The sequence below is a fragment of the Astyanax mexicanus genome, chromosome 16 (assembly GCF_023375975.1).
Source record: "Astyanax mexicanus isolate ESR-SI-001 chromosome 16, AstMex3_surface, whole genome shotgun sequence".
NCBI lineage: Eukaryota > Metazoa > Chordata > Actinopteri > Characiformes > Acestrorhamphidae > Astyanax > Astyanax mexicanus.
The window spans coordinates 19478711-19506027 of record NC_064423.1 but is presented as its reverse complement, the minus strand read 5'-3'; the positions used below and the strand labels follow the sequence as shown (position 1 = coordinate 19506027).

Here is a 27317-nt window from a genome sequence, read left to right as displayed (position 1 = left end):
ACCCGGCAACACCGTATTGTGTCTATGACTGTCTAATAAAGGTATATGTATAATTTGATGGGTGTTAAATGTTAAACTAAATATTTAAAGGTACTTCTCTGGGAAAGTTCAAGATGTGGAGATTATGCACTCGATTAGTCACGCCTTGGCTGTGCGCGCATGCGCGTTGCAGAGTGTAGGTTGTAGAAATGGAGCTAAACTATGCTGAGAGTATTTACTTTATTTATGTAGGTAAAATCCTCTCATCAGAGCCTCGCTGCTGAACTGTGCTGTGTGATTCGGTTTTATGAGAAAACAAAGGATATACAGACCGCTAAACGGAAGCTTTAGACCAACCTCTTCAACTTTTCTTTGGACAGTTGAAACTTCCAGCTCGTTGGTGAAGGTGAAGCTTTTAATGTGATTCTGTTTATTTTCTGCGATATAACTTAGCTTTAGTAAGATAGATAAACAGATACAGATAGAGATATCAGAATTCAGCAGAAGCCGTTTCTGTTGTTTTACATTCAGTGCTGTTCACCTAACAATGACATCGACTGTGACTGATCTTTACTGCAGTCAGAAAGAAATACATTCCTTACGTGTTAAATTAACCACTTCCTTTTTATTAGTATTAGTGAATATTATCTAGGTTAAATATACACAGATAAATAGCTATGTTTATGGTATTATAGAAAACTTGTCTGGAATTGTCTTTAGTTTAGTTTAACCTGTAGATACTGGACTTGTATACAGCTCTGGGAAAATTAAGAGACCACTGCAGTTTCTGAATCAGTTTCTCTGATTTTGCTATTTATAGGTATATGTTTGACTAAAATTAACATTGTTGTTTTATTCTATAAACTACAGACACCATTTCTCCCAAATTCCAAATAAAAAATTAGAGCATTTATTTGCAGAAAATATGAAATGGATAAAATAGCAAAAAGATGCAGAGCATTCAGACCTCAAATAATGCAATAAAAACAAGTTCATATTTATAATGTTTGGTAAAGTAACCCTGGTATTTAATCACAGTTTCATGCATTCTGGCATGTTCTTCTCCACCAGTCTTACACACTGCTTTTGGATAACTTTATGCTATATCTGGTGCAAACATTCAATCAGTTCAGCTTGGTTTGATGGCTTGTGATCATCCATCTTCCTCTTGATTTTATTCCAGTTTTCAGTTTGGTAAAATCAAAGAAACTCATCACTTTTGAGTGGTCTCTTTATTTTTTTTCCAGAGCTGTAATGTGTATAAGACATATCTTTTATATCAGTTATTTTCATTTAGGAAAAATGTATATATTATTAAAGAATAAACATTCTTTCTGACAATATATTTATTTATTCGTTCATTAACTGTTAATTCATTAGTGTGATTTGTTATTTAAATTGCCATATATAATATTTATATTTGCTAATACTACTGTATGTTAAATAAATCATCATTCATTTAACTTTCAAAAGAATCCTAAACACTCAATCAAACCACAATAGGCTTTTAATCATTATTGTTGGATTTAGTGTGTGAGAGAGAAAAATACGCAACATTTAATTGCCAATTAAAGAACAACTCTGTTTCTGTATCTTTATTTTTTGGGACTGGTGGCACCCCTAGCTACATAGGTTCTCTCTGTAACCCCTCACCCCCAAATAATCACCACTTAACCCTTAAATTAATTTTTCAAAACTGGTTGTTGCTTTATTAAGCGTAGGATTGTCATAATAATTATTTTGTTAATCTTCACAGGAAATGAGAGGCTTACAAGCTCAGCTGTGACCAGCAGGACTTTAGGCTTTTACTTTCCTTTCACCTTGTCACACCTAACAGCCTGGCATGGCTACAACACAAACCAGTGCCTTGACCCTGGTAACGGAGGAGGCCAGAGGTGTTACTGCAGATGCCACAGTGGAAAAAAATAACCATCAGTCATCCACAGCTGGAAACAGTCTTAAGTCTCCTCAGCTAGAGGACCTAGATTCCTTCAACCTAATAGAGCCTCCTCCGCTAGACTGGAGGTCTGATTCTTCTAGTGAATGTTCACTTCGAGATATGGATGATCCAGGATCTTTCCATACCGACTCTACTGATGCACCATTAGAGGAATTAAGTGACTGTGGGGCATCAAATTTGGGCTTTACTCCAGCAGAAACACTGTCAGAAGATCCAACAAGTCAAAAGATGGGAATTGAGGAATCTAATAGTGAGGCACTTGAGACAAAACTAGAAGAGAAGAAGGAGAAGAGGCCGAAAGAACAGATTAGGCAACGAGACTTGGACCACTCCCATATTCATTCATTGCTCACTCAGCTTCAGCTCTTTCACCCAACACCACCTCCTACAGACATTACTCCAGAATCAAAACAAGAAAAGTCTGCGTGCAGTCCTGAATTTTTAGCTGGCCAGCACTCTTCCACATGTTTAGTGCCAGAGATTAGTGAGATATCGACCTGCACTGAAGGGAACATAGCTTCTGGCCTCCTTTTTACAGAGAGTCATCAAAAAGATCTTCTACAGCTTCTGGAGGAGCCGGAACCTGAGGAACCTCATGCGATTTACACAGCCCATTCTAATGACAGCCATGCTGGACACATACCGCAACTCAGTGACCCCCAAACAGGGTACATATCGCAGACGGGTAATGCAGATGAAATGGACTTTTATGGCCAAGATATGTGGCACAGCCCCTTCAAGGATGAGTTTATGGTCTCAGGCTACTCCAAAGACGAGGTCATGGATGAATGGCAGCAGTCCAAAGGTCTTTCCTCAGACATGGAGCCTTCCCACAGTGCTGATGTGGTAGGTGAATGTCCATTCTGATTTCATGCAAGTAGTACAAACCACTGTTATACAGCAGTTCTGTTAATGAATGGATTATAATTATTTTTATTCAACAGGATGCTGAAGATGAGACTATGCCTTCTTATAAAGATGGTGGGTACACTTAATAAAACAAAATAAAAACAGTTAGTTAAATTAAATAAGGATGAATAAAAATCTGTCAAGTATTGGATGAAAACAATTCGCTACATAATAAGCACTGTTTTGTTTGGGATAGTGCCTGGTCCTTGTGATCCTGAGGACCTTCTGGATGGAGTAATATTTGGAGCCAAGTACCTGGGATCCACACAACTGCAGTCAGATAAAACCCCCTCCACCAATGCTCGTATGGCTCAGGCACAAGAAGCTGTAGACCGCATTAAGGTAAAATATAGCATTGGTTTTGTGTTTTGGCACAGAACAAATCTCCACTGCAAATGAATTTTCAGTTCATGATCCGTTTCTGCATTAACACACGCTTTAATAATATTCTTTGTCTCTGTCTCCAAAACAGGCGCCTGAAGGAGAGTCTCAGCCGATGACTGAGGTGGACCTGTTTATCTCCACCCAAAGAATTAAAGTATTGAGTGCAGACACACAGGTTTGTGCCAGTCGTGACCTATCCCTAATTAGGTCAGATGCTCATGCCAGAATAACAGGGGTAATGTTGTTTATGAAGTGAACAGAGGGATTTCATTTACTATCCAAAACCACCAGTGAACCTGCATGTGTGTTCTGGGTTTTATGTATAATGTAAATAATAATAAAAAGTGTGACAGATAGAAATCTCCCCAACATTAAGCTGTGGAACAGAGGAACTGTGTTTTCTGGAAATATGTTGCTCCATTCAATCTTTTGGGATCAGTTGAATAGTCTGGGATTAGCGGATGAGGTTTGGTGGTGGTGATCATTTAATGTCTTGACCTCATTGACGCTCTTTCCTTTTAATTTTTTTAATACATCGATTTCAGAAAAAAACCCTGTGTCTGCATCTGTTTTTTTTTTTTTGTAAAGGAGGCTATGATGGACCATCCGCTGCAGATGATATCCTATATAGCAGACATTGGAAGCGTTGTGGTTTTGATGGCACGCAGGAAACCACCACCTCACAAACCCACAAATGCAGAAGCAGAAGCTTCAGCACCACCTAAAAAATGCTGGATGATCTGTCATGTTTTCTCTTCTGATGATGTGAGTTTTACAACCCTGTGTTCAAGTGGTGAAGGCAGTTCAAGTGACTTTAAGTACATATAAATAAAGCTTTATTCTGAAACAGTACAGCTTACAAAGCCTTAAAGACGACGCTTTGACTTTTTAAAATGTTTATAACCTTTTATATCTGTAAATTGTATTGATATATACCAATGTCCTTGTCTGCTGCAGGCACAAGTTATAGCTCAGGCAATTGGTCAGGCTTTTGGAGTCGCATATCAGCAGTTTTTGCAAGAAAATGGACTTAAAGCAGGTCAGCTACGGCCAGGGGAGTACAGCGACTACCTCGGCACACAAGAACAGTATAATGGAGACCTGGTCCACTTCTCCCGATCTGAAAACATCAGAGAAGTAAGGCATGCCTTTGCTACATACATTTAGTATATTGACCACCAAATATTTCAGGAAATACATTGTGCCCCACACAGAGAGCACTGAAAGTCTCATTCTATCTAATGAAGATACAAGGCTAAAATTTATTTCCTGAAAGTGGCAGATGTGCAAGATTATCTTATTTATGAGGACATTAATATGTTTTCTTTTTCATATGCTTTGTTGGTAAGATTTGTATAAAGAAGCAGATTGGAGAGATCCTGGGAATAGCGGTGGTAGAATCTGGCTGGGGCTCCATCTTGCCCACAGTTGTGGTGGCCAACCTGCTGCACGGAGGCCCTGCTGAACGCTCTGGAGAGCTGAGCATCGGAGACCGCATCATGTCTGTAAATGGCACCAGCCTGGTGGGCCTGCCAATCACCACCTGCCACAACATCATACGGGTAAGAATAGAATTCTGTGACAAAGAAGTTGTCTTTTTATTATCGTCATCTTCTTTAAATGCTTAAAACAAGGTGGCAGCATTTCTTCTGTTTTGGATTCACACAGAACGACTTAAACATCGAAGAGTTAAAATTCCATATAAAAATGTTGTTAATTGTAAACCTGCAAGGGATTTTTTAATAATGTCTTTATTTGAACAGGATTTGAAAAGCCAAGCCCAGGTGAAGATCAGCATAGTCCACTGCCCCCCTGTAACCATGGCTATCATTAAGCGACCTGACCCCAAATATCAACTGGGCTTCAGTGTGGAGGATGGCATTGTATGTTATACTGTTGACTTGTCTTTCTACAAATACAAATACAGTACAATACAATACACTTAATAATTAATGCATATTAACTTTATCTTCTCATTAGATTTGCAGTTTAATGCGCGGAGGCATTGCGGAAAGGGGTGGCATTCGGGTTGGCCATCGCATTATTGAAATAAATGGACAGAGTGTAGTAGCCACGCCTCATGAGAAAATCATCCAGATCCTCAGTAATGCTGTAGGAGAGGTAAGAGTACAGAATTGAACTTTTGCTGCATAACCTTTATTTTATATATTTAATTAATTATTTATTAAACACAAATTAATATGCTTTAAAGAACAAATGTAAATACCATGCTGAAATCTATAATCCTATATTAACCAGTTAGCAATGAGTCTTTGTTGAAATGCAGTAACAGCTGTACACTCAGTTCTCTGAACTCTTTGGAGTTTTTAATGAGTTTCTCAGGGGTAAGATAATTTTATCTGGTAGAGAGAAAGTGTTCAAGATGGTGAAAAACTTTATCATGTGTGCCCTAACATCTATACATACCATCACAAGTTTTATAATAAATGAGGCCTCTGGCAGGGTATTTTGACAATGGCAAGCTGTACATCCAAACTGAAAGGTTCTTATTTCATGTGGATTACAGATTCATTTGAAGACCATGCCAACATCTACGTATCGTCTTTTAACTGGACAAGAGCAGCCGGTATTCCTCTGAAAAAGATGAATTATGGAAGACTTTCTTATTGGATGTAGTTCTTCAGTTTGGAACCACTCCGACATATCATGCAACGAATATTGAGAATTAAATGTCACTTTGCACTTCTTTCCTATTTGTATGCAAGTCAGTGCTGAAACTCTGGAGCTCAGCTTGTTGCAGGAGTCAAGTTGAAGCGTAAAGATTTTAGCAAATAATGCACTAGAAGAATCTGTGATACATTTCACACAGCATGCACATATGTTTCCCACTATGCCTTTGTGAATATCCTTAATTGTGGAAATATATTTGTGTGTGTTGTTTTTAGGACAGAGCTACTACTGTAAACAGTGCAAATGAGTACCAGAACTATTTACATGTTTAAGTGATTTTGCTCATTGGTGTGCTCATTGGGGTAAGGCATTGCATGCTGTGTTTGGAAATGGAGCCTTAGTGCCTGTTTTTAAAAAAGAGAAAATCTGTGACTTTAATTGGCTCAAATGATTTTAGCAATAGAACTATTTTAACAGCTGCTGTATTGGATTTTTTTTTATTAAAAGATATATTCTCAATGATGTGTTTTAAACATGTTTTAACTTATTTGCCTGCGTTAGGTCACATGACCTGTAATGAATTTTGCACAAGGTGTAACTGATTTCAACCTGGCATTTCTCCACTGTTACAGACAATTCACTCCCAAGATTTCATGTGCTGTGCATTGTTTAAACCAGTCTGGCCATTCCCAGTTTCTGTATAAATAACTTTTTTTTACAGTAATCTGAGAGTGCACAGTGGGAACAATTATTTATAAGCTAAAGTAGCAAAACTACTAACATGTTATGGCATGGTGATCGGCCATATATATCGGCCAGAATATTACTCTGTCCCTAAAATATTTCAATATGTAAAGAATTATATTTGAAAGCCTATTTAAAGGCTAGATTGGCTGTTTGTTGCCTTTAAATCAGCATTATGAAAATAGATTACAAGTTAATCAATGAAAAAGTTTTTAAAAGATATATAAACAGGGATCCACAAGATCAGAAAATGACACGATTATTTTTTAGCAAATATAAATATCATGCAAGCCCTTAATTTTCAAGGTTAAAAGTAATACTTAAAGACATATCTAAAAATAAATTAAAAAAATAATGCTTTTATATCCTCCGTTGTGATAGGACACTTGCACTTATATATAATTAAGAGAACAACATTGTAAATTATGGGCAGGAAATAAGGAAATCATTTATTAAATTGAGGAATAGGGATATGTTACAGTTGAGTAAACTGTTTATTAAATTGAGGTACTTTTCTTGAGGAAATATAGGGATATGTTACATTTGAGGAAACTGATAAATTGAGGGTTTTTTGTAGAATGGATATGTTACATTTGAGGAAACTTTATTAAATTTAGGGATTTTTCTTGAGGGAATACAGGGATACGTTAAATAATAATTTACGTTAACACATTTGATATGCTTTATACTGTGATATTCATGCAGCCTCATTAGCCAGGTTAGCCACTGTACCAGCTCGCTAGCTAATTACCTACCAAACTAAAGGCTACACGGCTAACAGCAACGAAAATACAGCACGCTCGGTACATGTTTAAAACAGGTGTTTGGCCAGACAAGGCATTTATTTTTAGGTTTCATAAAAGTTATTGGAAACCCTGGGTTCTAGACTGCAGTGTTTGCATGGTTACCACATTGAGGCTAACTAGACAGAGGGCGGCTTCGTTACATTTCAACAGTAGGCCCCTCGTTCCCTCCTCCTCCTTCTCCTCTCGCTCTGTGAGTATTACGCGCTTCTAGGGAATGAGGGAAGTTCGCGAGGGGATATTGCCTATTATTGAAAGACGACCGCGTGTCCGCAGGCGGCTGTAAACACTATTGGGTGGGGCTACATGACGTCCGGGTCTGTGATTGGGTAGAAGATTAACGCGGCGGCGATGTTTTCAGTGTAAGCCCCGCCCACTCTGAGGGATCCTGCTCCGTGGTGCTGGTCCGTATAGAGGCGGCACTGCAGCTCGCAACCGGCAAAAGTCCTCAGAGCTGGATTACAGCAGAACATCGCTTTTCTAACGAACAGCAAAAGGTAAGTAAATTATCGTCTCCCCTTTTTACTTGCGAAATGTCTGTAGTTTGTACAATGTGGTAAAAGATTGGGGTCAAGGCACCCGTAAAGAAAAAGTGAATATCGGGAGAATTACGGTAATACATTACGAAAGCGCTGCAGCCACACCCCCTGCTCTCTCAGCAAATACCTCTTTGTATTACCCTAAACTGTGTAGTTTTTATACCTGCAGTCATGCATAGAATCATTTTAAATACTATTTAGAAGTGCACATTAAAATATAATGTATTTATTAATAAGCACACATGACTTGGTTTGTATCTTTATACTACTCATATATTTACCCATACTCCTGTGTGGTGGAAAAGTTCGTAACAATAAGTAATGTCTGTATACATATATGAAGGTAATAATTGATCTAAGTCTTTAGTAAAGATATTATGTTACATTTTATACAACATATCAAAAATATTGTTGCTCTTACTTTTAACATTCTGATGGCTCTGACTGACCAATCAAAAGTGAGATTAAGGAAATTATTTGGGAAGGACTTTATAAATAGACCAAGCTAACCTTTCCCCAACAATAAAACGTGGGTGTATTAAGAGTCATGTGTTCTGAGGTGTATCAACATAGATTAGAATAATATGACTTGTTATTGAAAAAGCAAAAACTGTGTTAAAAAGTGGTCTTCCGTCATTGTAAAGAATGTCTCAGAAAAGCAGAGTTCAAGGAAGCACACTTGGCCTTTGGCCTTGCTTGCACAGGGTGGGTCGGTGTATTGCATTTCCTTTCCACATCAATTCAAGTGTGATGTATCAAAGCTGGAAGAGAGTTGGAAAAGAGGCTGGCTTCACATGTGTCAGAGGAGTCATATGCTAGTAGTATTTACATTCGAATTATTTAGTAATTGGGTAAATGGGTAGAAAAAATGACATTTGTCCAGCATAAACATTCTGACCAGAACCTGACTAAGATGCTGTGTTAGGACCTGAGGCAGACACTTATGCCAAACACCTTTCAAATCTCACTCAGTTTACTCACTCATAGACTCGATCTTTTATTGTTAAAAAATAGTACTACTATTTTTGTTCATCATTTGGAATATCTTCTAAATAATACATTGGTGTATTGATTATGATATTATTATTTTTTTTGTGATTGATCAAAAAGTGATGACCAACCCTTTGGTTTTTACAGGTATTAAATACATAAAACACAATTATTTTTATACACAAATAAGCATTTTTGGCCATCATTTATCATTTTTGTACATTATTCTTTCATTTCATTTTTTTAATTCATTTTTTCCTTTCTTTTTTTAATCATTTTTCTTCTTCATTTTATAATTTTGTCTATTTTTGTCCATCATTTGAAATATCATTTTAAAAATAAATTTATCATAAGGTGATGACCATCCCATTGGTCTTTACACATAGTAAATACATAGGTTAGTTTAGATTACCACAGATAAGCATAAATCAATTTAGGTGTGGGCACCTGGAATACATTCAGAATAGGAGACTTTATAAAGAATTAGGCATATATCTATGGACATTGCAACAATTACAGTGTGCACTGATGTGCATAATCTATATTATGAAGCATGACAGTGTGTATAGTGGGTTTGTGCAGTGCTTTACCGTAATTCTTGTGGTATTCGCGCATAAATGGTTACATACGGATATCTTCGGAAGCTTGTCCGCAGAGCTCTGCTGCAGAGGAAGGTAAGAAGACGCTGTTAACTACCCTCTCACACATTCGCTAGAGACGTGCCTGTAATTTGTGTAGTAAAAAAAATGACATTAAATTTGCCTTTGTGGTGTTTTTGTGTTTACCGGAAGCATCATATGCTAACAGGTTTAGCTTGTTCTTGTCTGTAACTTCAGTACAGGGCGGCACATATTGCCAGTAACGAAAAAGTCGCCCGGTCGGCTGGTTTATTATTTTTTATACAAACCATAATAAACTCTATAGCTCCACGCTTTTCCTCTAGTGCTGTTATTTTTTATTTGTTATTCCTGCATAACCTCCTGTTTGTTACATTTTCTCAATGTTAGCTTCTCTCTTTTAACAGGGGCAGGGCATTGGTTTTATTTAAATGAATCTTATAGGTCAGATTACAAAAATAATGTTAGTTATTAGCATAATAGTTTAGAATCTTTAACCTACTTACAATGTTTCCAAAAGAAAATCCTACATACTAAATATATATTTTTGTTTCCATGCCCCAATGAGAGGAGATTTATTTGCTTTAATTCTTTAATCCAATTACTATAATGGGGATTTCAAGATCAGCCAGTCACAGGTAGACCTGAGCAGATCAAGTCCTTCAACCTTTCACAACTTTTCCATTCACTGCTTCTGTCTGCTTACGTGTCATCAATGATGACATAGCAGTTCATTTGTTAAATTTGTTCCATATTTTTTTCTCTTTTCCCAAAGGTCCAGCGCCAAAATTTCCTCTCTTTTAGTAGCCATGGCCATTTAGACCTGGGCATTTGACAATGGCCATAGGAACCCAGCTGTACCTCCTGCTGTGGAAGAACTTCACCTACCGCAGAAGAAATAAGGTAAGTCTATGTGCCACACTAAACTACCCATTAACATCAAGTTATGAGTGTTAAGTGTTAACCTGAGTAGCACAGTAAACTGCGCCTCCCTCCACAGTTCCAGCTGATCACTGAACTGCTCTGGCCACTCTTCCTATTCCTCATCCTCATCTCCGTACGCAACTCTCACCCACCCTACAAACAGAGCCAGTGTAAGTAAACCTGCGTGTGAACCCCACTCTCCTCACGCTATGCACTCGGCTTACTGTTAACTCATTCCACCCCCACCGAAATGGCAGCCAAATCAACTAAGCTGATTAGCTGCAACCACTGTGCTTCAGTGTGCCATTCTTGGGTTTTTACCTGCAAACTGTTTCTTGTTTTTTTTTCAGTATCCTGCCAAAGAAAAAAGTCTCAAAAATATGTTAAGTCCCAGAATCCTTAAAATGGGTTTAGTCACAAGATGTGAAGTATGGTATTTAGATTTTAGCATGTTATATATACCATAAACGTCTGTCATTTTTTTAAAAATATTTGTTGTTATAATGAATAATTTAGAATGGTTAAATGCTAATAAAATTCCCAATAACTTGACTTCAGTAGTGATCCCTTTTTAATTCTTTGATACACACCAAGTGTTGCTAAAGCCTAAAATATGTGTACTGGAACCAGGCAAATTTACTTTCTGTAATTGATTGTAATGCAGCTAAGAAGTTCTTATGACACCATCACCCATGTGCAATGTAATTAGGTCCGTCCAATAATTGTTTAAGATCACTTTTAGAAACAAGCATCTTAATTGGCTAAGAGATGCTGATAAGGCAGACTGCAATAGTGTGTATTCTATTATAATTTGATTTTGAATTACATAGAATCTTTTGTTACTGAGTAGTGTTAAGGAACAATTACATGCTGAAAGTCATGGGATAGCAGTATGTCATTTGATAATGAACTGTTACTTTAGGAAGTATCTTGATATTGCCCACACCTGTGGTGTTCTCTTGTGAGGGAGTTTAAACACTGGCCAGTGAGGTAAAGTTCCAGAATTCCAGTGAGGCCTGATGTTGGGTGGCAAATCAATTCAGAATTTAATTTCAGAATTTGTGCAGACATGTAATATTGCTCAAAATACAGGATAGCATATGTCATGGGAATACATCATAGAAGACATTGCCATGCACAGTGGAGAGCTTACTGGTTTTGTATCGATCGTGCCATGTGACTATGGCAGACATTTTATCCACATTTAATGCAGGAGACCTCACACACCCACATCCCACAGGTCAATGCAGCCTTCTTTAGCTTTCATGAGAAATGTAAAAATGATGCTGGATCCTGTCTCATAATATAGATGCAGTATTCTGCCTAGAATGATACTTTATAATGAATGTGCAGACTGCAAAATTACAAAGCAGGCAGTTGTAATGCTTAATGCACCATATAGCCAAATGTTTGCTTATCTATCGTTTTATCGAGCATCAAGGTTATAAAAAGGCACCTGTCCCCACTTTGCTACTGTAACAGTTTCCACCACTTATTCAAGAATTTAAAAAATTGCTGTAAGAATTCGATTTATTGTAGCCATTAGACAGCATTAGTGAGGACAGGTACTGATGTTGGATGATTGATTCTGGATTAAATGCCATTTCAGCTCATCCCTAGAGGAATTGGGTTTGGTGACCTTGGGTTTATGTTTAGCTCCCTTTTTAGAACATCCAGTTTTGTTGGCAATCCTTCTAGTGGAGATTATATGCAATTCGTGACAGCAGTGGGTACATCTTAAAGTAAAATGAATATACTGAAGTATATTTAATAAACTGATTAGAATGGATGTTCACAAACCATATATTATATAGTTTTAGACATGTGCTGTTTAAAAAAAATATGTTCTGCCTTCAGGCCACTTCCCCAACAAGGCACTCCCATCTGCAGGCACTTTAGCATGGGTGCAGGGCATTGTTTGCAATGTTAACAACCCATGCTTCCACTACCAAACTCCAGGGGAGAGACCGGGACAACTGGCGAACTTTGATAACTCCTTGTGAGTATACAAGATTATGGCTACCTTTATGCTACTACAGTCACTGTCTATTTGATCGGCTCCACTGACTGTATAGGAGCATTTTATAGTTCTATAATTACAGTGTTTAGTCAGTCAATTTCTCTGCATACTTTGTTAGGACCCCACAAGGCCACCACAGAACAGGAAATGACCAACACAAACTGTGCAGCAACATAAAACCTTCTAACCGTCTCTGTCTTTACATCTACAGGGTGCACCAGCTAGGTAGAAGTGTCTAATAGAATGGAAAGTGAGGGGACACTGTGTTTAAAAAACTTAAACCAGCATAACACACTCTAAAACTCCACCACCATATCGGTATCACTGCTCTGTGGTGGTTCTGTGAAGTCCTGATCATATGTTCCATATAAACTGTTTCACTCATCCACAGCTTAATGATGAGGGTGCTTTATATTTTTTAATATTTAATGGAGATTTTCGTTTCTTCTCTCATAGAATCTCTCGATTGTTAGTGGATGCTGGACATATCCTCACCAACACAAGTGACTGGACAGCCCTCACAGATGACCTTTCTCTTGCTGTTCAGAGACTGGCCGAGAGACAGGATGCCTGGCCAAGTGAGATCAAATTTTTGTCTGGCAGAGGCACATACAATCAATACATGTTTCACTGAAAGGAATAATGCTTTCACAGGATCAATACCGTGGAACTGGAGAAAACATATAATCCTCTTGAGTACGGTTAAAATGCCACATGTACTAAGTTGGCATTTGCAGCAGTTACTGACTCATAGTGTATATCCAATATAAAGTATGTTTTGTCTCCCCCCCACACACACACACACACATACAATTGATCTTATGTTGCATAATTGATTTATCAAAGCTCTGCCCTCAAAAGTATCATTTCTTGGATGCTGTTGCTGCATTGGAAAAGCTTTTAGCTAAACTGCACTGATCATTAACACCACTGACAGGTTCAACTACAGTGGCATCTCTCAAACAGGATATTTTGGACATAAAGTGAACAGTCATTGATACTGGAAGACTCTGTAGGCCCAGTTCTTGCTACATGTGGACCTAGCAGATCCATACACACAAAGGTGGGTGAAGTCAACCCACTCGGCAACCAGGCAGGACCAACCTGGTGGGGGTGGGGAGGAAGGATACCTAATGTATATCTTATAAATACTGATGGAAGCAGGGGTGAATCTGGCTGAGAAAAGAATAAGGCAGTATTTATAGTCTCCTGCTAGAACCTAGTAAAGCTTTAATTTCTTAAAGTTGATGTGATAAATGTTGGAACAGTGGGCAAGCATAAGGACTTGAGCCACTTTAAAAAGAGGCAAATTGTGATGAGTAAATGACTGGGTCAGAACATTTCCAAACAAACACCAGACAGGTTATTTTGGGGGGGGGGTTCCGGTATTTAGTGGTCAGTACCTACCAAAAGTGCTTCATGAAAGGACACTCGATGAACTAGTGACAGAGGTTCATAGATGTAACAGATACCAAAGGACACCTTCAGAGGTCCAGTCGATTTTGGTAGCGGCGCAAAATCATTGAAGGTAATAAAAGAAGTCATACTTGATCGCTTGATCAATAGAGCACAGATGTAGGCAGAACATAAATATGTCATTTTGTTATAGATAATGAGCTTTTCTGTGGGTTCTGTAAGAACATTAGCGACATGCTGCCATTAAAAGAAACTTGACGTGACCTCAAATTAAGACCAATTAATACTTTTGCATGGAATTAATGTAAAATCTGTACCACAACATGCAGGGGTTTCCTACACTATTGTGAGCATATATGCTTTTGTGTTGGTGTGCATCATACTGCCAAAACACTTGCCTGACTTAGTGGTTTCTATGCAACCTTTGACTTCATGGTGTACTGCAAACAATAGTGGATTATGTTGGAGTTGGATCTAATAGCTGTTGATATATTTACTAAAGTTTCTGCTTTGAACAAGAGAGAAAATTTCAGAGGAGATGATTGAAATAATTGAACTGATTCAGTTCTTCCATCTGAATTTATAAATGGCAGAACAATACTTTTATCTGTTGTGGTCTGTGTTAGCGCCAAACATAGTTACATTTCTGGGGAGGATACTCATATGGCATTGGCTACATAATAGTGTGCCTGTGCTACATGTAGGCTATGCAATAGATTTGATGCAGAAGCAAAAATTTGTTTTTATAATAATGAACTGTTAGAGATGTTTTACAGTGTCACATAAAATGTCTTCACTTGATTTGTTGTAGATTTCCCAGTGGGAGAATACCTCAGAGCAAACGAGACATTTTCTTCCTTCCTGCGTACCAACTGCAGCATTCCCTCCAACTCTGTGGATCACCTGATGAAGGCACGACTCAACCTCCAGGTGAGATTTCTAAATCTATGCACCTTATCTCTGTGCTGTACTGTTCCAACAATCTTCACAGATGCTATTCTCTTTTGTTTATTTAAGTTTCTTCATGTTATTCGTCTTCTGAAGGTTGCTCTGACAGGATCGGGATTACGTCTGTCTGAAATCGTCTGTAATGCCACTCTCTTGGGCCGTTACCTCACAATGGAAGGAAACACCTCCTTTACTCACCTGCAGAGAGACTTGTGTGCTGTTCCCTCAGATTTGCTGCAGCAAGCCGAACGGATATTTCTCTCACAGATGGACTTTAGAAAGATTTTCACGGTCAGTAGCCTATACATATTAAATTCTGTTGTTGCTCTTCTTTTCTTCTCTGCAGTATTTGTGTGACAAAAAACAGCCAGCCAGTGGGTGACATAACACTGGCAGTGAAAGACACAAATCAAAAACACGGGCCTATAATCTTCTACAGCCTTGTTCTTATTCCACCTTTTAGACAGTGAACACATTGTAACTAAAGTATTACATTGCATATACACAAGTTGCTGTATTATGAATGAGTAATTTTATTAGAAATATCTACCATATAAGACTATGTTGTTGGGTAATGTTTGTGTACTATGGTTTATGATTGTTTTACATTTTTGGACATAAGTTCATTTTATAGGCATCCACCAAACTGTATATTTGTCTTTAGTGTAAAATATGTTAATGCAGGATCTAAAGAAATTTAATTGGATTGAATTTTTATATTTTAGATACAATAACCATAAGAAAATTTTCAATTGTAATTATGGTAACACTTTTGTAATTATTGCAGATATTGTTTAATATGATTTTTTTTACCTATTTATTTTTGACTTATCTGTCTATCAATTATCTGTCAATCGTGCTGGAATGGGTTTCCTAAACCTTGCCTAAGATAAAAAAAAAACACTTCAAGCTCATCACAAATGAAAAGATTTTTTTTGTATGCTTTGTTTTCTGAACTGTTTACCCTAAATCACATGTCTGCGTTCTAATTTGCATTCACATTCCTCTCAGAGGGAGCGTCTCCTCTCCAGTGCTGCCGACCTACAGGTGCTCAGCCAGGCAACCGCCTCTGCAGCTCAGGAACTGGCCTCCATTATGGATAATGTAGGCACCAGTCTATCAGTCTTCTAGTTCCCTACTCCTGCTATTTGTTTGTTTCCATTCATTATTGCATTGTTAGTTTTGCCTTTATGTTTATAATTGTTGTTGTGGTCTGTTGTTGAACTTTTGAATAAGTTATTTAATTAAGCAATAATACACTTAAGGTTTGTGCTATAATGTGTAATATTGGCACTGCTGTGCTGTCGTAGGCATGCAAGTTAAAATAGTTCCATTGTTGCTTTGTTTGTAGCTGCTCTGTTTGGCTGGTAAGCACTGCATCGTTGTTAGGTTACCTGTATTGGGTGGAGTAATACATGGAGAGCTTCGGTTACAGTGGATTACCGGCTGATAGAAAGCCTTTCAGCCAATCACATTGCAGGATTGGAACTAACTGTTGTATAACATTTCATATCTCATCATGCAAAGCTGGTTGTCCACAAATTTTAATGATCATACAAGATATGAAATTCACTAAAGTAAGTATTATGGAGTATCTTGATACAGTAGCATCTTTCAAGGGGTAGATATAGTTTATTGTAGGTTTAGTACCTTTTTTTGAGTCCATGCCTGAACAGGTTAGCTGTTTTGGCTCCAGAATGTTTTTAATATTATATTTTGGCAGGTGTATTTAATGTTAAGGCTAATCAGTTTGTTTTCTCCATCCACAACATATACCTCCACCAGATATACACTCTGTCAAGCTTCTCTGAGCTCAACACAGATCTCCGGCTACTGCTTCAAGAGAACAGCTCGGCTCTGCCCCAAAAGCGCTTCCAAGCCTTCTCCAGGATTATGTGTGGTCACCCAGAGCAGGACGGGGAGAGCATTCCCTCTTTTAACTGGTATGAAGATCAAGACATCAAGTCTTTCCTGGGCAGGAGCCGGTCAGAGGAAACCGACTTGGAAAACGATACAACCAGTTAGTAGGATTTCAATTCATTACGCTTTTGCTTCATCAAATACATAACACAAACATTTTCTTATTTTAACATTTATGTAGCCAGATGTATGTGGACAGCCCCTGAAATTAATAGGCTTGGAAATTGTATCTATACCTTGGCAGATAAAATCAAGACTATAGCCATGCTTCAGTTAATATTGGGTTGGTTGATGTCTAGAGAACTTGGTGGAGATGCGATAATGGGCTGGGACTGTATCTCCTGTTTTGGGATGCATTCTTTTTTCCAGTGAAGGGAAATTTTATATCATGGAAATTTTTATCATAAAACTGAGGTGTTCAGCGCAAGTCTGCTAGTGTCTAAACAAAGATTTATATTTTTGTTACATTGTGTACAGTTTGCATGCATTGGACTGTGGCATGTTGGCAGTTCACCTAATTTTTCTGAATTTTGACATCTTTTAGGTGCAGATACATTCCTTAAATGTCTTTTATTTCTGTATCTAAATAAGGGTTCATCTATAATTATAGTAGATAATTGGAACAGGAATTGCGAGCATAATCTGTTGTGGCCATACTGCATACTGTGATAAGCATGCTCGCAAAAGGGGGTCAGATTTCTGTAATTGGTTTAGAAGTCTGAACCATCTAAAAAAAAGTTAAAAAGTATATAAAAAAATTATATAAAAAACATTTCTACATGTAACTTGGAAGATTAAAAAGTTTAAATATTCTGAATAAATAAAAAATCTCCTTTTAAACATAGTTGTCATATCAACTCATTCCCAAAGCTCAAAGTATTTATTGAGGTCATGTCTATATTGATAAATTGATATTGTAGTTATTGTGACAGGCCTAGTTGGACCTCATTTTATAAAGGAAATAATGCAAAGAAAACAAGTACATATTCATAAAGTTTTAAGAGTTCAGAAATCAATATTTGGTGGCATAAACCTGGTTTTTAATCACAGTTTCCAAGTATCTTGGCATATTCTCCTCCACCAGTCTTGCACACTGCTTTTGGATAACTTTATGCCACTCCTGGTGCAAAAAATCAAGCAGTTCAGCTTGGTTTGATGGCTTGTGATCACCCATCATCCTCTTGATTATATTGCAGAGGTTTTCAATTTGGTAAAATCAAATAAACTCATCATTTTTAAGTGGTCTCTAATTTTCTAATTCAAACTTTCCTGTTCATACAATACATACATGCAAACTCAGATCAATACAGCTGATTGTGAATGAATGAATGAATACATTTTTGACATTTGTTTAAACTCACCTAGCAGTTTGCCCCACCTTTTCACTCTAAGGGTAAAAGGAGTATTTCAGGACAGTCTGTCAGAGCACAGAACATTCACACATATCAATCTTACAGACTAAAAAGTAGAAATTCTTTGAGAAGAGTAAAGAATGGTAAAAACTGGCCTGCACCAAACCCTTACTCTTACTCAGCCCCATCCAGTACCTTGGATGTAAATTAAAAGAATGACTGTAAGTCAAGCCTTTCCCAGCATTAGTGGCTGACCTCACTGATGCTCTCATGGCTGAATGGGAGAGTAGTGTAGTGGTAGGCCCTCCCAGAAGATTTGAAGCTGTTAATGGCTGAGTGGGTTGTAGAATGAAAAAAAATAATGAGTCCATATACGTTGGCCATGTAGTGTGAGTAATAAAAAGGATAATACCAATGATAGATAAATGTATTAGCTGATATCATATAAAAGTATTTTATGTCATTTTCAAATAACATTTGAGTAGTATTGTATCTGTTAATTGTGTCTTTTAGGTCCATTCTGTAAAAGCATGATTCAAAACTTGGAAATGAATCCTGTCTCTCGCATTTTCTGGAGAGGTATTAAGCCACTTTTCATTGGGAAAATTCTCTACGCGCCAGATACTCCTGCTACGCGCCGTATTATGAAAGAGGTGCTTTTTTTGGCTTTTAACAATTCTCAGCTGTTTATTTTTTATTTAAGTGCAGTAACTATAGTGCTCTGGTATAATGCTATCTGCTTTATTTTTTTACATATTTTTTTATGTTGCTTTCTTTTCTACCTCATTAAACACACTAATCATTTGAATAATAAGCTCTTTGTGAGTTGAATTTAGATTGTTGGAAGAAGGAAAATAGCAAATTTCTGCAAAACAATGAACCATTTTTCATCAGATAGTGATCAAAACATAAAACATTGCTTTAAAGTCGTAATGAAAAATAAACTGAGATGTTTATTAGGTGAACAGGACATTCCAGACGCTGGACGTTCTGGAAGAGGTATATGGAGCATGGGAGGAGGTGGGACCCAGAATCAAGAGATTCATGGAGAACAGCCTGGAGATCCGACTGCTGAAGGTTTTCTGAAGTTTGAAACTACAAAATTGTTAAAAACACTGTAAAAGAACAGTCTCTACCAACATCTGATTTATTTATTCTAAAGAAAACATTTGTTTTCTCTTCTCTGTGCATCAGGATTTTCTGAGGCGGCCGGAGGTGGCAGTGGTGGTGAACCTGCGGCTGGAGAACACCTCATGGACAGCGTCTCGCCTTGCCCAGTTCCTCTCTACACCTGATCCAGACACTCCCAGGAGAAAAGGAGCACCTCCCACCTGGCTGGACCTGTATCAGGATCTCAATAGCTCTCTTAGCACCTTGTCACAAGTCACAAAGGTACCGTTTCTTATAGCAGTGGTTCAGTTTCACTTGCTCTTTAAAAGCTGTTCCAGCTCAGAGTTTTGTTGAAGCTGTGAAACACTAAATTATGCAGTCAGTAAAGAGTTTAATGGGTTCATCAATGGGATAATTGCTCAAATCTTTTCTAATGTTCACTCTGTTATTGCAGTGTTTTTCCCAGAACAAAATGGAGGGATTGGATACAGAAGATGAGATGGTAGAGCGGGCTCTGGAGCTGCTGGAGGATCGGCAGTTTTGGGCTGGAATTGTCTTCCTCCTTCCAGATCCCTCCTCCTCAAACCTGCCCCCTCATGTCAAGTACAAGATCCGGATGGACGTAGATGATGTTACACGCACCAATAAAATCAAAGACAAGTACAATTAAAGCAGTGCATATTTTTATTATTATTTATTATATATATATATATATTTTTTTTTTTTTCTTTCATGAAACAAACTTTAAATGTATGCAATGTCTGTTGTTGTGCAAACCCTGAATTTCTATGTTCTCCAGATTCTGGGACCCAGGCCCGGCTGCAGACCCCTTCAGTGACATGCGATACATAAGAGGTGGCTTTGTCTATGTGCAGGATTTAGTGGAGCGAGCAATAACACAAGTACTCAGCGGCAAGCAACCATCTACTGGGATATATGTACAGCAGATGCCCTATCCGTGCTTCGTGGATGATGTGTGAGTTTTCATAAAAGTAGCATACATCATTTTTTTTTTTTTTAAGAATTAAAGTTTTGTTTACCTAGTTTAACTTTACAGGTTTTGCCACCCAGCGGTGACACATGCTGAATTAGAAGAAAAATATGGTGACGCCCTTGTTCCTTACTAATGTCGCATAAAATGCGTCTTATAATCTGGTCCGCCTTCTGTATGAAAATAGACCAGAAAATTTATTGATAGTGTGCCTTATAATCTGATGCGCCTAACAGTGCAAAACATGCGGTAAGAATAAAAGGTCACTCCAGAAAACAAATATTTCTTTTACTGGGTCTCTTTCCCTTTCAGTTTCCTGCGTGTGCTGAATCGCTCACTCCCTCTCTTCTTGACGTTGGCATGGACTTACTCAGTAGCCATGATCATCAAGTGCGTGGTATATGAGAAGGAAGCACGGCTGAAGGAGACCATGAGGATTATGGGACTGAGCTCAGGGACTCTCTGGCTCAGCTGGTTTGTCAGCAGCTACCTGAATTTCCTCATCAGCTCTCTGCTTCTCGTCACTGTGCTGAAGGTGGGCTTGTGATACGACACAAGTAGGGCTTTGGTACTTTTAGACATTTTTTTAAATATTTTACATTTTAAATGTCACTGTGGTCAGACTTGGATAGGGTTGGGTATTGTTTAAAAAAAATAATGGTACTTTTTTCAATACCTTTTTCTAAATTGCAACCAAAAAAATACAAAAAGCAATAATTGTTCTCACACAATAGATTTAATTTACAGCCGACATGAGTAATCTCATTCTCATACTGTCACCATGAGAGACTACTATACTTTTAAATATTGTTGGAACAAACAAACAATGAGCCTGATTAAGAACAAAAACTTATTTTTTAACTGCTTAAACTACAAATGTTTGTCCTGAAGCATATTAAACACTGATTTAACACTGTTTGATCCATCATCCAAAATTGGAAAAAAGTATTTTACTTATGCAAATCTACCAAGACATGAAAAAGCATTTGCTAAACTGGTAAAGACATACCCTAAAAGACTTGCAGCTGTAATTGCAGCGAAAGATAAGGTGACTCTACTGAGTATTGATATAGGGGCGCTGAATACTTTTACACATCACACTTTTCAGATTTTTATTTGATTCGGAATTTGAAAACCATATGTCATATTCAAACTTATTCACAATTATGTACTACTTTGTGTGGGTCTATCGCTAATTTTCAATAAAACAATACATTTAACTTTGTGGTTGTAAGGTGACAAGATGTGAAAAAGTTCTAGTATTGCAGATTCTGTGAAACAGTGCAAGGAGCAATTAAGGATATGAATGAAAGGCATTTATCAGGTCTTAGCATGTTGTTTCCTTTGTTTCAGGTGGGAGACATCTTGCCCTATAGTGACCCCGCGGTGGTCTTCTTCTTCTTGTCTGCCTTTGCCACAGCCACCATCATGCTGTGCTTCCTCATCAGCACCTTCTTCTCCCGGGCCAACCTGGCAGCAGCCTGTGGAGACCTTGCATACTTCTCCCTTTACCTGCCTTATGTTCTGTGTGTGTCCTGGAGGGAATACCTCACCAGCGTACATAGGATCCTAGCTGTGAGTTTTTTTATTTGGATTCCTTTTCTAAATCTTGGCACAACTAGTAGTACTATCCTAATGGCACAACAATTATCATATTCAGTCAAACTGTGTCGTATCGGATTGAATTATGAAAATCGCACTGCCCCTACTTAGTAGGTGTAAATTAATATAAATTATCTCTCACTGAGAAATAATTGTAGGGAAACAGTCACAACTTTTACTATATACTAAATATGTTGTGTGTATTTAAGTGTTATATTTGTTCTATATGACAAATATAACTGCTTTGTTTGTCTTTCAGAGTTTTCTGTCTCCAGTAGCCTTTGGGTTTGGCTGTGAGTACCTGTCTCAGTACGAGGAGCAAGGGCTGGGCATCCAGTGGTCCAACATGTGGTCCAGCCCTACTGAAGGAGACAAATACAGCTTATCTACCTCTATCATAATGCTCTATGTGGATGCCTTTATCTATGGAGTGGCCACTTGGTACATCGAAGCTGTGTTTCCAGGTTGGTAGTCAGGTTAAGCTACAAGTTATTTTACAATACACAGTACACAGTATGCAGGCTCATACATGACTTTTTGCTCTTTAAATATATAAATATCGATATAATTGGTATGAAATAACGTTTATACGGTTGTGAAATGTCTGATTTGGATATGGATATTGTTTTGAATGTTTTTTCAGGGCAGTATGGAATTCCCAGACCCTGGTATTTTGTCTTCCAGCTGAAATACTGGGGAGGAGCTCTGATGGAGGCTGGTTTGCCCATTCCTCCTGCACCTATAGATGAAGGAGACAGTAAGAACACAGGCAAACTGTGGTCATATGGGGGAAAATTTATTTTGAATTAAATAATCTCACCAGTTTACCTGTAAGCTCAAATATAGCTTACCACGTAAAAGCAGTTTAATTCGTTTGTTTTGTACTGGAGTTATGCGGCCAGTTTACCTAAGAAGTAAAATAGGCTTCAGGTAAAGAAAAAAAAAAAAAAAAAAAAACATCAGTTTGGTTGATTTAATTTATTTGGGTGTAAGTAATTTGTTTATATTTAACAAGCATAAATCCATTAGTAGTATCTGTTTCTGTGTGTTCTGCCATTAAGTTAATTTAGGCTACTTATATGTTGCTTCTGTTGTTCTTTTGCAGATCGAATTGAAGCTGAGCCATCTGATCTAATCCTTGGTGTAGCCATACATAACTTGGTAAAGATTTATAAAAAGGGAGCCAAACTTGCTGTCAATCATCTGAGCGTCAAGTTCTTTGAGGGGCAAATCACTTCGTTCCTGGGTCACAACGGAGCTGGCAAGACAACCACACTGTATGAACCACAAGCACTACTCCAAATACACTTTATATGAAGTTAAAAATATAGATTAAAGATCCTGTTTACACCTGGTCACTTTGTATGACTTGTATCTGGATTGTATCCTGACAAGATATTTGCCACATACATTTACACATGACAGTTAAAAGTGTCTCTGGTTAGTCAAAGTGTCTTTGGTTAATCTGATTCTTGTGTGGTAGGGGTGGGCGATATGGCCCTTAAATAATATCATGATGTTTCAGAGTATTTTTGCATTAACAATATTCTTGGTGCTATAACAAAACATTGAATAAAAAATGTAAAACAATTTAAGAATACACTACTGCAACAAAATGAATATTACATTTTATTTGGCAGTATTAATGCATGCAATATTCTGCATCAGCAGCAAATTTGATTGTTACTCAGTTGTGCTAGGATTTTTTTATTGTGAAATTTATCTTGGAGAAATAGATGCATTCACATTGATATATAACATGGCTCAAATGCATCTCAGACCACTTCCTAAAGTGGTTTGGGCAATCAGATTAGTATTTTTAAAGGGGTTTTAATTGTATTTATACTTGTGTTTTTATGTGACTTGGCCTTACCTAGATCCAATCTTAATACACAAAAACATACAAAGTGACCTTTTGTGAACAAAGTGTAATTCACTAATTGCTGTATCATTTCTTATGACAGGTCTATCCTGACAGGGTTGTTTCCCCCAACTGCTGGTTCGGTGTATATTAAAGGCATGGACATCCGCACAGACATGAACGAAATCCGCAGAACACTGGGAGTGTGTCCCCAGCACAATGTCCTCTTCGATATGTAAGATGTTACTGTGTAATGAAGTTGTACATCTCTTGCACTCTGTAGGTTTGTTGCAGTAATTCTTTTATGAACTTATCATATAACATATTGTCGCTGTCCTATGAAAAACACTTATCTCCAAACTATTCCTTAAACTGTGCCAAAATTTCTTGATGAACTGACCAATAGAAACTCTTCAAAATTACCTGAAATTAACTCTTTTAACATTGACTTCCATTGAAAGTTTACAAGGATTTTTCTCCTTCCTGTTAAGTTGCTGTTTTGGAGATAAGTGTTTTTCATTGGACAGTGATGATATGGACAGGACCCAAATTTTTTGCTGAACTTATATAATATTGTGTTTCTATGTGTTCCACCGTGGACATTACAAATATTTCAGCCAGTTAGGTAGTGATCAATGTATCAATATTGGTGTATTTATACACACACACACACACAAAAAGCATTTAAGAATATTTTATAACTTTGTGACATACAGTGACCGAATGAATTGCAAAAATATATATTTTAAATTAAAAATAATTAAAGTTAATTTACCGGTACTCTTTAAAAGCATATAATTGTATTATTATGTGGCATAAAATGGCTTTAAAATAAAAATAAGTTATCTCAATTATTTCTAATAAAATCTTTTCTTCAGAAACAAAAAGTTATTGTGACAGACCTACATGTGTGCCTCAATAACAGTCTCTTTCTTTTCATAAAAATAGAGTTCATTAAAACAAGTAAAATAAAATTAAACCGTTTGTAAACCTTCAAGGAAGTTTTAATGATTTCATACACAGAATGGGTTAATAAGCATATTGTTTGCTAAATGTTTGCAATATTCCTCTGCATTACTGTAGGCTGACTGTGGAGGAGCATGTGTGGTTCTATGGTCATATGAAAGGCATGAGCAGTTCTGAAGTAAAGGAGGAGATGGCCTCCCTGCTGGAAGATGTGGGACTAACACACAAACGCCACGAACAGACCAAGAACCTCTCAGGTGCTCACCAAAACAGTTTATAGTTTAAAAAAGGGATTCTTTCAGTCTGCTTTATTTCATTTGTTTGGTCCTTATCTTCATAGGCGGCATGCAGAGGAAGCTCTCAGTGGCTATAGCCTTCATAGGAGGGTCAAAGGTTGTGATTCTGGATGAACCCACTGCTGGTGTTGACCCCTATTCTAGACGTGGGATCTGGGATCTGCTGCTCAAATACCGCAAAGGTAATTCCATTTTACTCTGATCAGTTATTTTGTAAACTACTGAAACACATCACAAGTTTAGGACCAAAGTTGCCTTCTTTTGAAAATGTAAAGTTTGATTTGTTTAATGTTATATGTCAGGTAACTGTGCTATGAGTGTATTTTTTCAGTATATTTGTTAATGAAGCACCAAAACCGAAATTTGTAGCCAAAACTGAAACAAAAAAAAAATATGACAGAATATTCAGTGCATCTCTAATATTAAGTTGATGTATAAATAGTAAGCATCTGCTCAGTCTTCATTTACAACCCTGTTATTTTGCTTCAAAATTAGTCATTTTCCTTTTATGGTGGATTAAAGGTAAAAATGACATCCTCTGCTTTTTTTGGCTGGTTTATGTCACCAAAACAGCTTGGAATAGGCGCCAAATAGCTTAGCATAGCACAAAACAGCTTAGCAAAGCATAACAACTTTGCTTTTAGAACTATAACAAAAATATTTTATATTTATTAGTTTTAAATACCTCTCTTTGTTCTCTCAGCATGATGTGTTGCCATGCATAATTTCCTTAATATTTTGTTATATACTATCTACTATGTTGCTTTCAGATCGTACAATCATTCTGTCTACACACTACATGGATGAGGCTGATCTTCTGGGTGACCGTATCGCCATCATCTCTCAGGGGAAGCTGTGTTGCTGTGGCTCTTCACTCTTTCTAAAGTCACACCTGGGCACAGGTTACTACCTCACTGCGGTAAAGAAGGAGCTCCAGAGCCGGACGCCAACCAGCGCCAGTGGAAAGCTTTTGGCGGCTGTAAATGTAAGCCCATCTTAAAAGGCCGAAGCTCTGTAATAGATGCTTGGCTTTTGGCCACAGTAACACTGTGTTCCTCTGTGTTTTAGGACACAGATTCTACCAGGAGTGATGACACTGGACTTGGAAGTGAGGTCAATAGTTCAGGTGAGAGAATAGCCTAAATATGTTATGTGAGTTTAAGCAAATACCGTAATTTTTGCACTATAAGGCACATTATCAATAAACGTCTATTGAATTATACACTAAATTATAAGGCGTATTATGTGACAATATTAAGGAACAGGGGTGTCGCCATGTTTTCTTTCCAATACAGCAGGTCTCGCCACTGAGTAGCAAGACCTGTAAAGCTAAGATTAGTAAACAAAACTGTAATTAACTGTAACATTTTTTTTCAAGTCAAACAAGCGCTGGATGTTGATCTACACAGCTTCCATTTATTTACAGACAGCATTGATTTCCAGGCAGGCAGCTCTACACTGAGGAACCCTGAGTGCTCTGGTAACCCAGGGTGATATTAGCTAGTGGATTGTCCCACGTAGCTTGTTTTAACACGGTAAACACAAAGGCTACCTGCCGATAATACTCACCTCTGAGCAGCAAAAGAGCTAGCGCTTAGCGCAGTTAGCCGCTAATGCTAATACTGCTCCAGTTTTGAGTCTCAGTGCTGGAGAACTAAACTAAAACTCCTGTATAATGCTGTGCTTACAACCTGACTGGTAAAATTTTTATGTAATGCGCACTAGATTATAAGGCGTGCTGACAATTTTTGGGAAAATTAAAGGATTTTAAATGTGCCTTATAGGGCGAAAAATATGGTAGTTACAAAAAAAGACCACACATCCCTTTTCTTTTCGAGAGAGAGAGAGACACAAGAATCATCCAGAACAGCAATGCTTTAAGAAAATGTTGTTCCTCTTAAAAACAAGAAGATTCACTGGAATCTCTGAACTTTTCTTCCTCCAGTTATAAGTGGCCTTGTGGCTCTGGCTCAGCACTACGTCTCCGGGGCCCGGCTGGTGGAGGACGTTGGCAGGGAGGTGGTCATTAACCTCCCACATGCTGCTTCTGAGGATGGCACTCTGGCCCTCTTCCTGGCAGAGCTGGACAAACGTCAGGCCGAATTTGGCATCATCAGTTACGGCCTCTCAGACACCACGCTAGAGGAGGTGAGGGGGTTAATTCTGAGCAGGAGCTTCTACCAGTCACCTTTACTTCGTGGCCGCTTAAGAGGATTTAGCCTCTCTAAATCATGAGGCGCTGAAGGGCAAAGTGAAACCGTACGTCCTGTATTGTAACCCAGTGGTCTACTTTCCTATATTTAACTTAAACCACTTTAAAGAACTCTTTAAAGAAGATCGACTGTAGGTTTTCTT

The 27317-nt window shown here is 37.7% G+C and overlaps 2 protein-coding genes across 5 annotated transcripts in view; both read left to right on the top strand.

Annotated features, from left to right (window-relative positions):
- The first annotated feature begins 141 nt into the window (after positions 1 to 141).
- On the top strand, positions 142 to 6382 carry si:ch73-40i7.5 (amyloid-beta A4 precursor protein-binding family A member 3). The gene is made up of 11 exons (XM_007233128.4): positions 142 to 385; positions 1736 to 2785; positions 2884 to 2920; positions 3045 to 3190; positions 3321 to 3407; positions 3821 to 3997; positions 4190 to 4369; positions 4582 to 4794; positions 4996 to 5115; positions 5213 to 5353; positions 5760 to 6382. Exons 2-11 carry the CDS (start codon positions 1823 to 1825, stop codon positions 5829 to 5831), a joined length of 2136 nt encoding a protein of 711 aa, XP_007233190.2. The 5' UTR covers positions 142 to 385; positions 1736 to 1822; the 3' UTR covers positions 5832 to 6382.
- A 1406-nt stretch (positions 6383 to 7788) lies between these two features.
- abca7 (ATP-binding cassette, sub-family A (ABC1), member 7) overlaps positions 7789 to 27317 on the top strand; it is a 36727-nt gene continuing 17198 nt past the window's right edge. For 2 of the 4 annotated variants that reach the window (XR_007424848.1, XM_022669723.2), the window contains exons 1-25: positions 7789 to 7907; positions 10332 to 10459; positions 10557 to 10650; positions 12338 to 12479; positions 12957 to 13078; positions 14728 to 14846; positions 14961 to 15155; positions 15876 to 15968; positions 16650 to 16884; positions 18650 to 18789; positions 19097 to 19213; positions 19331 to 19528; positions 19701 to 19906; positions 20046 to 20222; positions 20550 to 20772; positions 21591 to 21812; positions 22099 to 22303; positions 22483 to 22596; positions 22945 to 23116; positions 23804 to 23935; positions 24784 to 24923; positions 25007 to 25144; positions 25733 to 25947; positions 26031 to 26088; positions 26908 to 27110. Coding sequence is in view for 3 of the 4 variants with exons in the window: in XM_022669723.2 (XP_022525444.2) it covers positions 10394 to 10459; positions 10557 to 10650; positions 12338 to 12479; positions 12957 to 13078; positions 14728 to 14846; positions 14961 to 15155; positions 15876 to 15968; positions 16650 to 16884; positions 18650 to 18789; positions 19097 to 19213; positions 19331 to 19528; positions 19701 to 19906; positions 20046 to 20222; positions 20550 to 20772; positions 21591 to 21812; positions 22099 to 22303; positions 22483 to 22596; positions 22945 to 23116; positions 23804 to 23935; positions 24784 to 24923; positions 25007 to 25144; positions 25733 to 25947; positions 26031 to 26088; positions 26908 to 27110 (3726 nt within the window). In the remaining variant the exon portion in view is untranslated. Of the gene's footprint in view, positions 7908 to 9547; positions 9614 to 10331; positions 10460 to 10556; positions 10651 to 12337; positions 12480 to 12956; positions 13079 to 14727; positions 14847 to 14960; positions 15156 to 15875; positions 15969 to 16649; positions 16885 to 18649; positions 18790 to 19096; positions 19214 to 19330; positions 19529 to 19700; positions 19907 to 20045; positions 20223 to 20549; positions 20773 to 21590; positions 21813 to 22098; positions 22304 to 22482; positions 22597 to 22944; positions 23117 to 23803; positions 23936 to 24783; positions 24924 to 25006; positions 25145 to 25732; positions 25948 to 26030; positions 26089 to 26907; positions 27111 to 27317 lie in introns of those variants that run through there. The other 2 variants (XM_049465709.1, XM_049465708.1) reach the window with 2 other exon arrangements.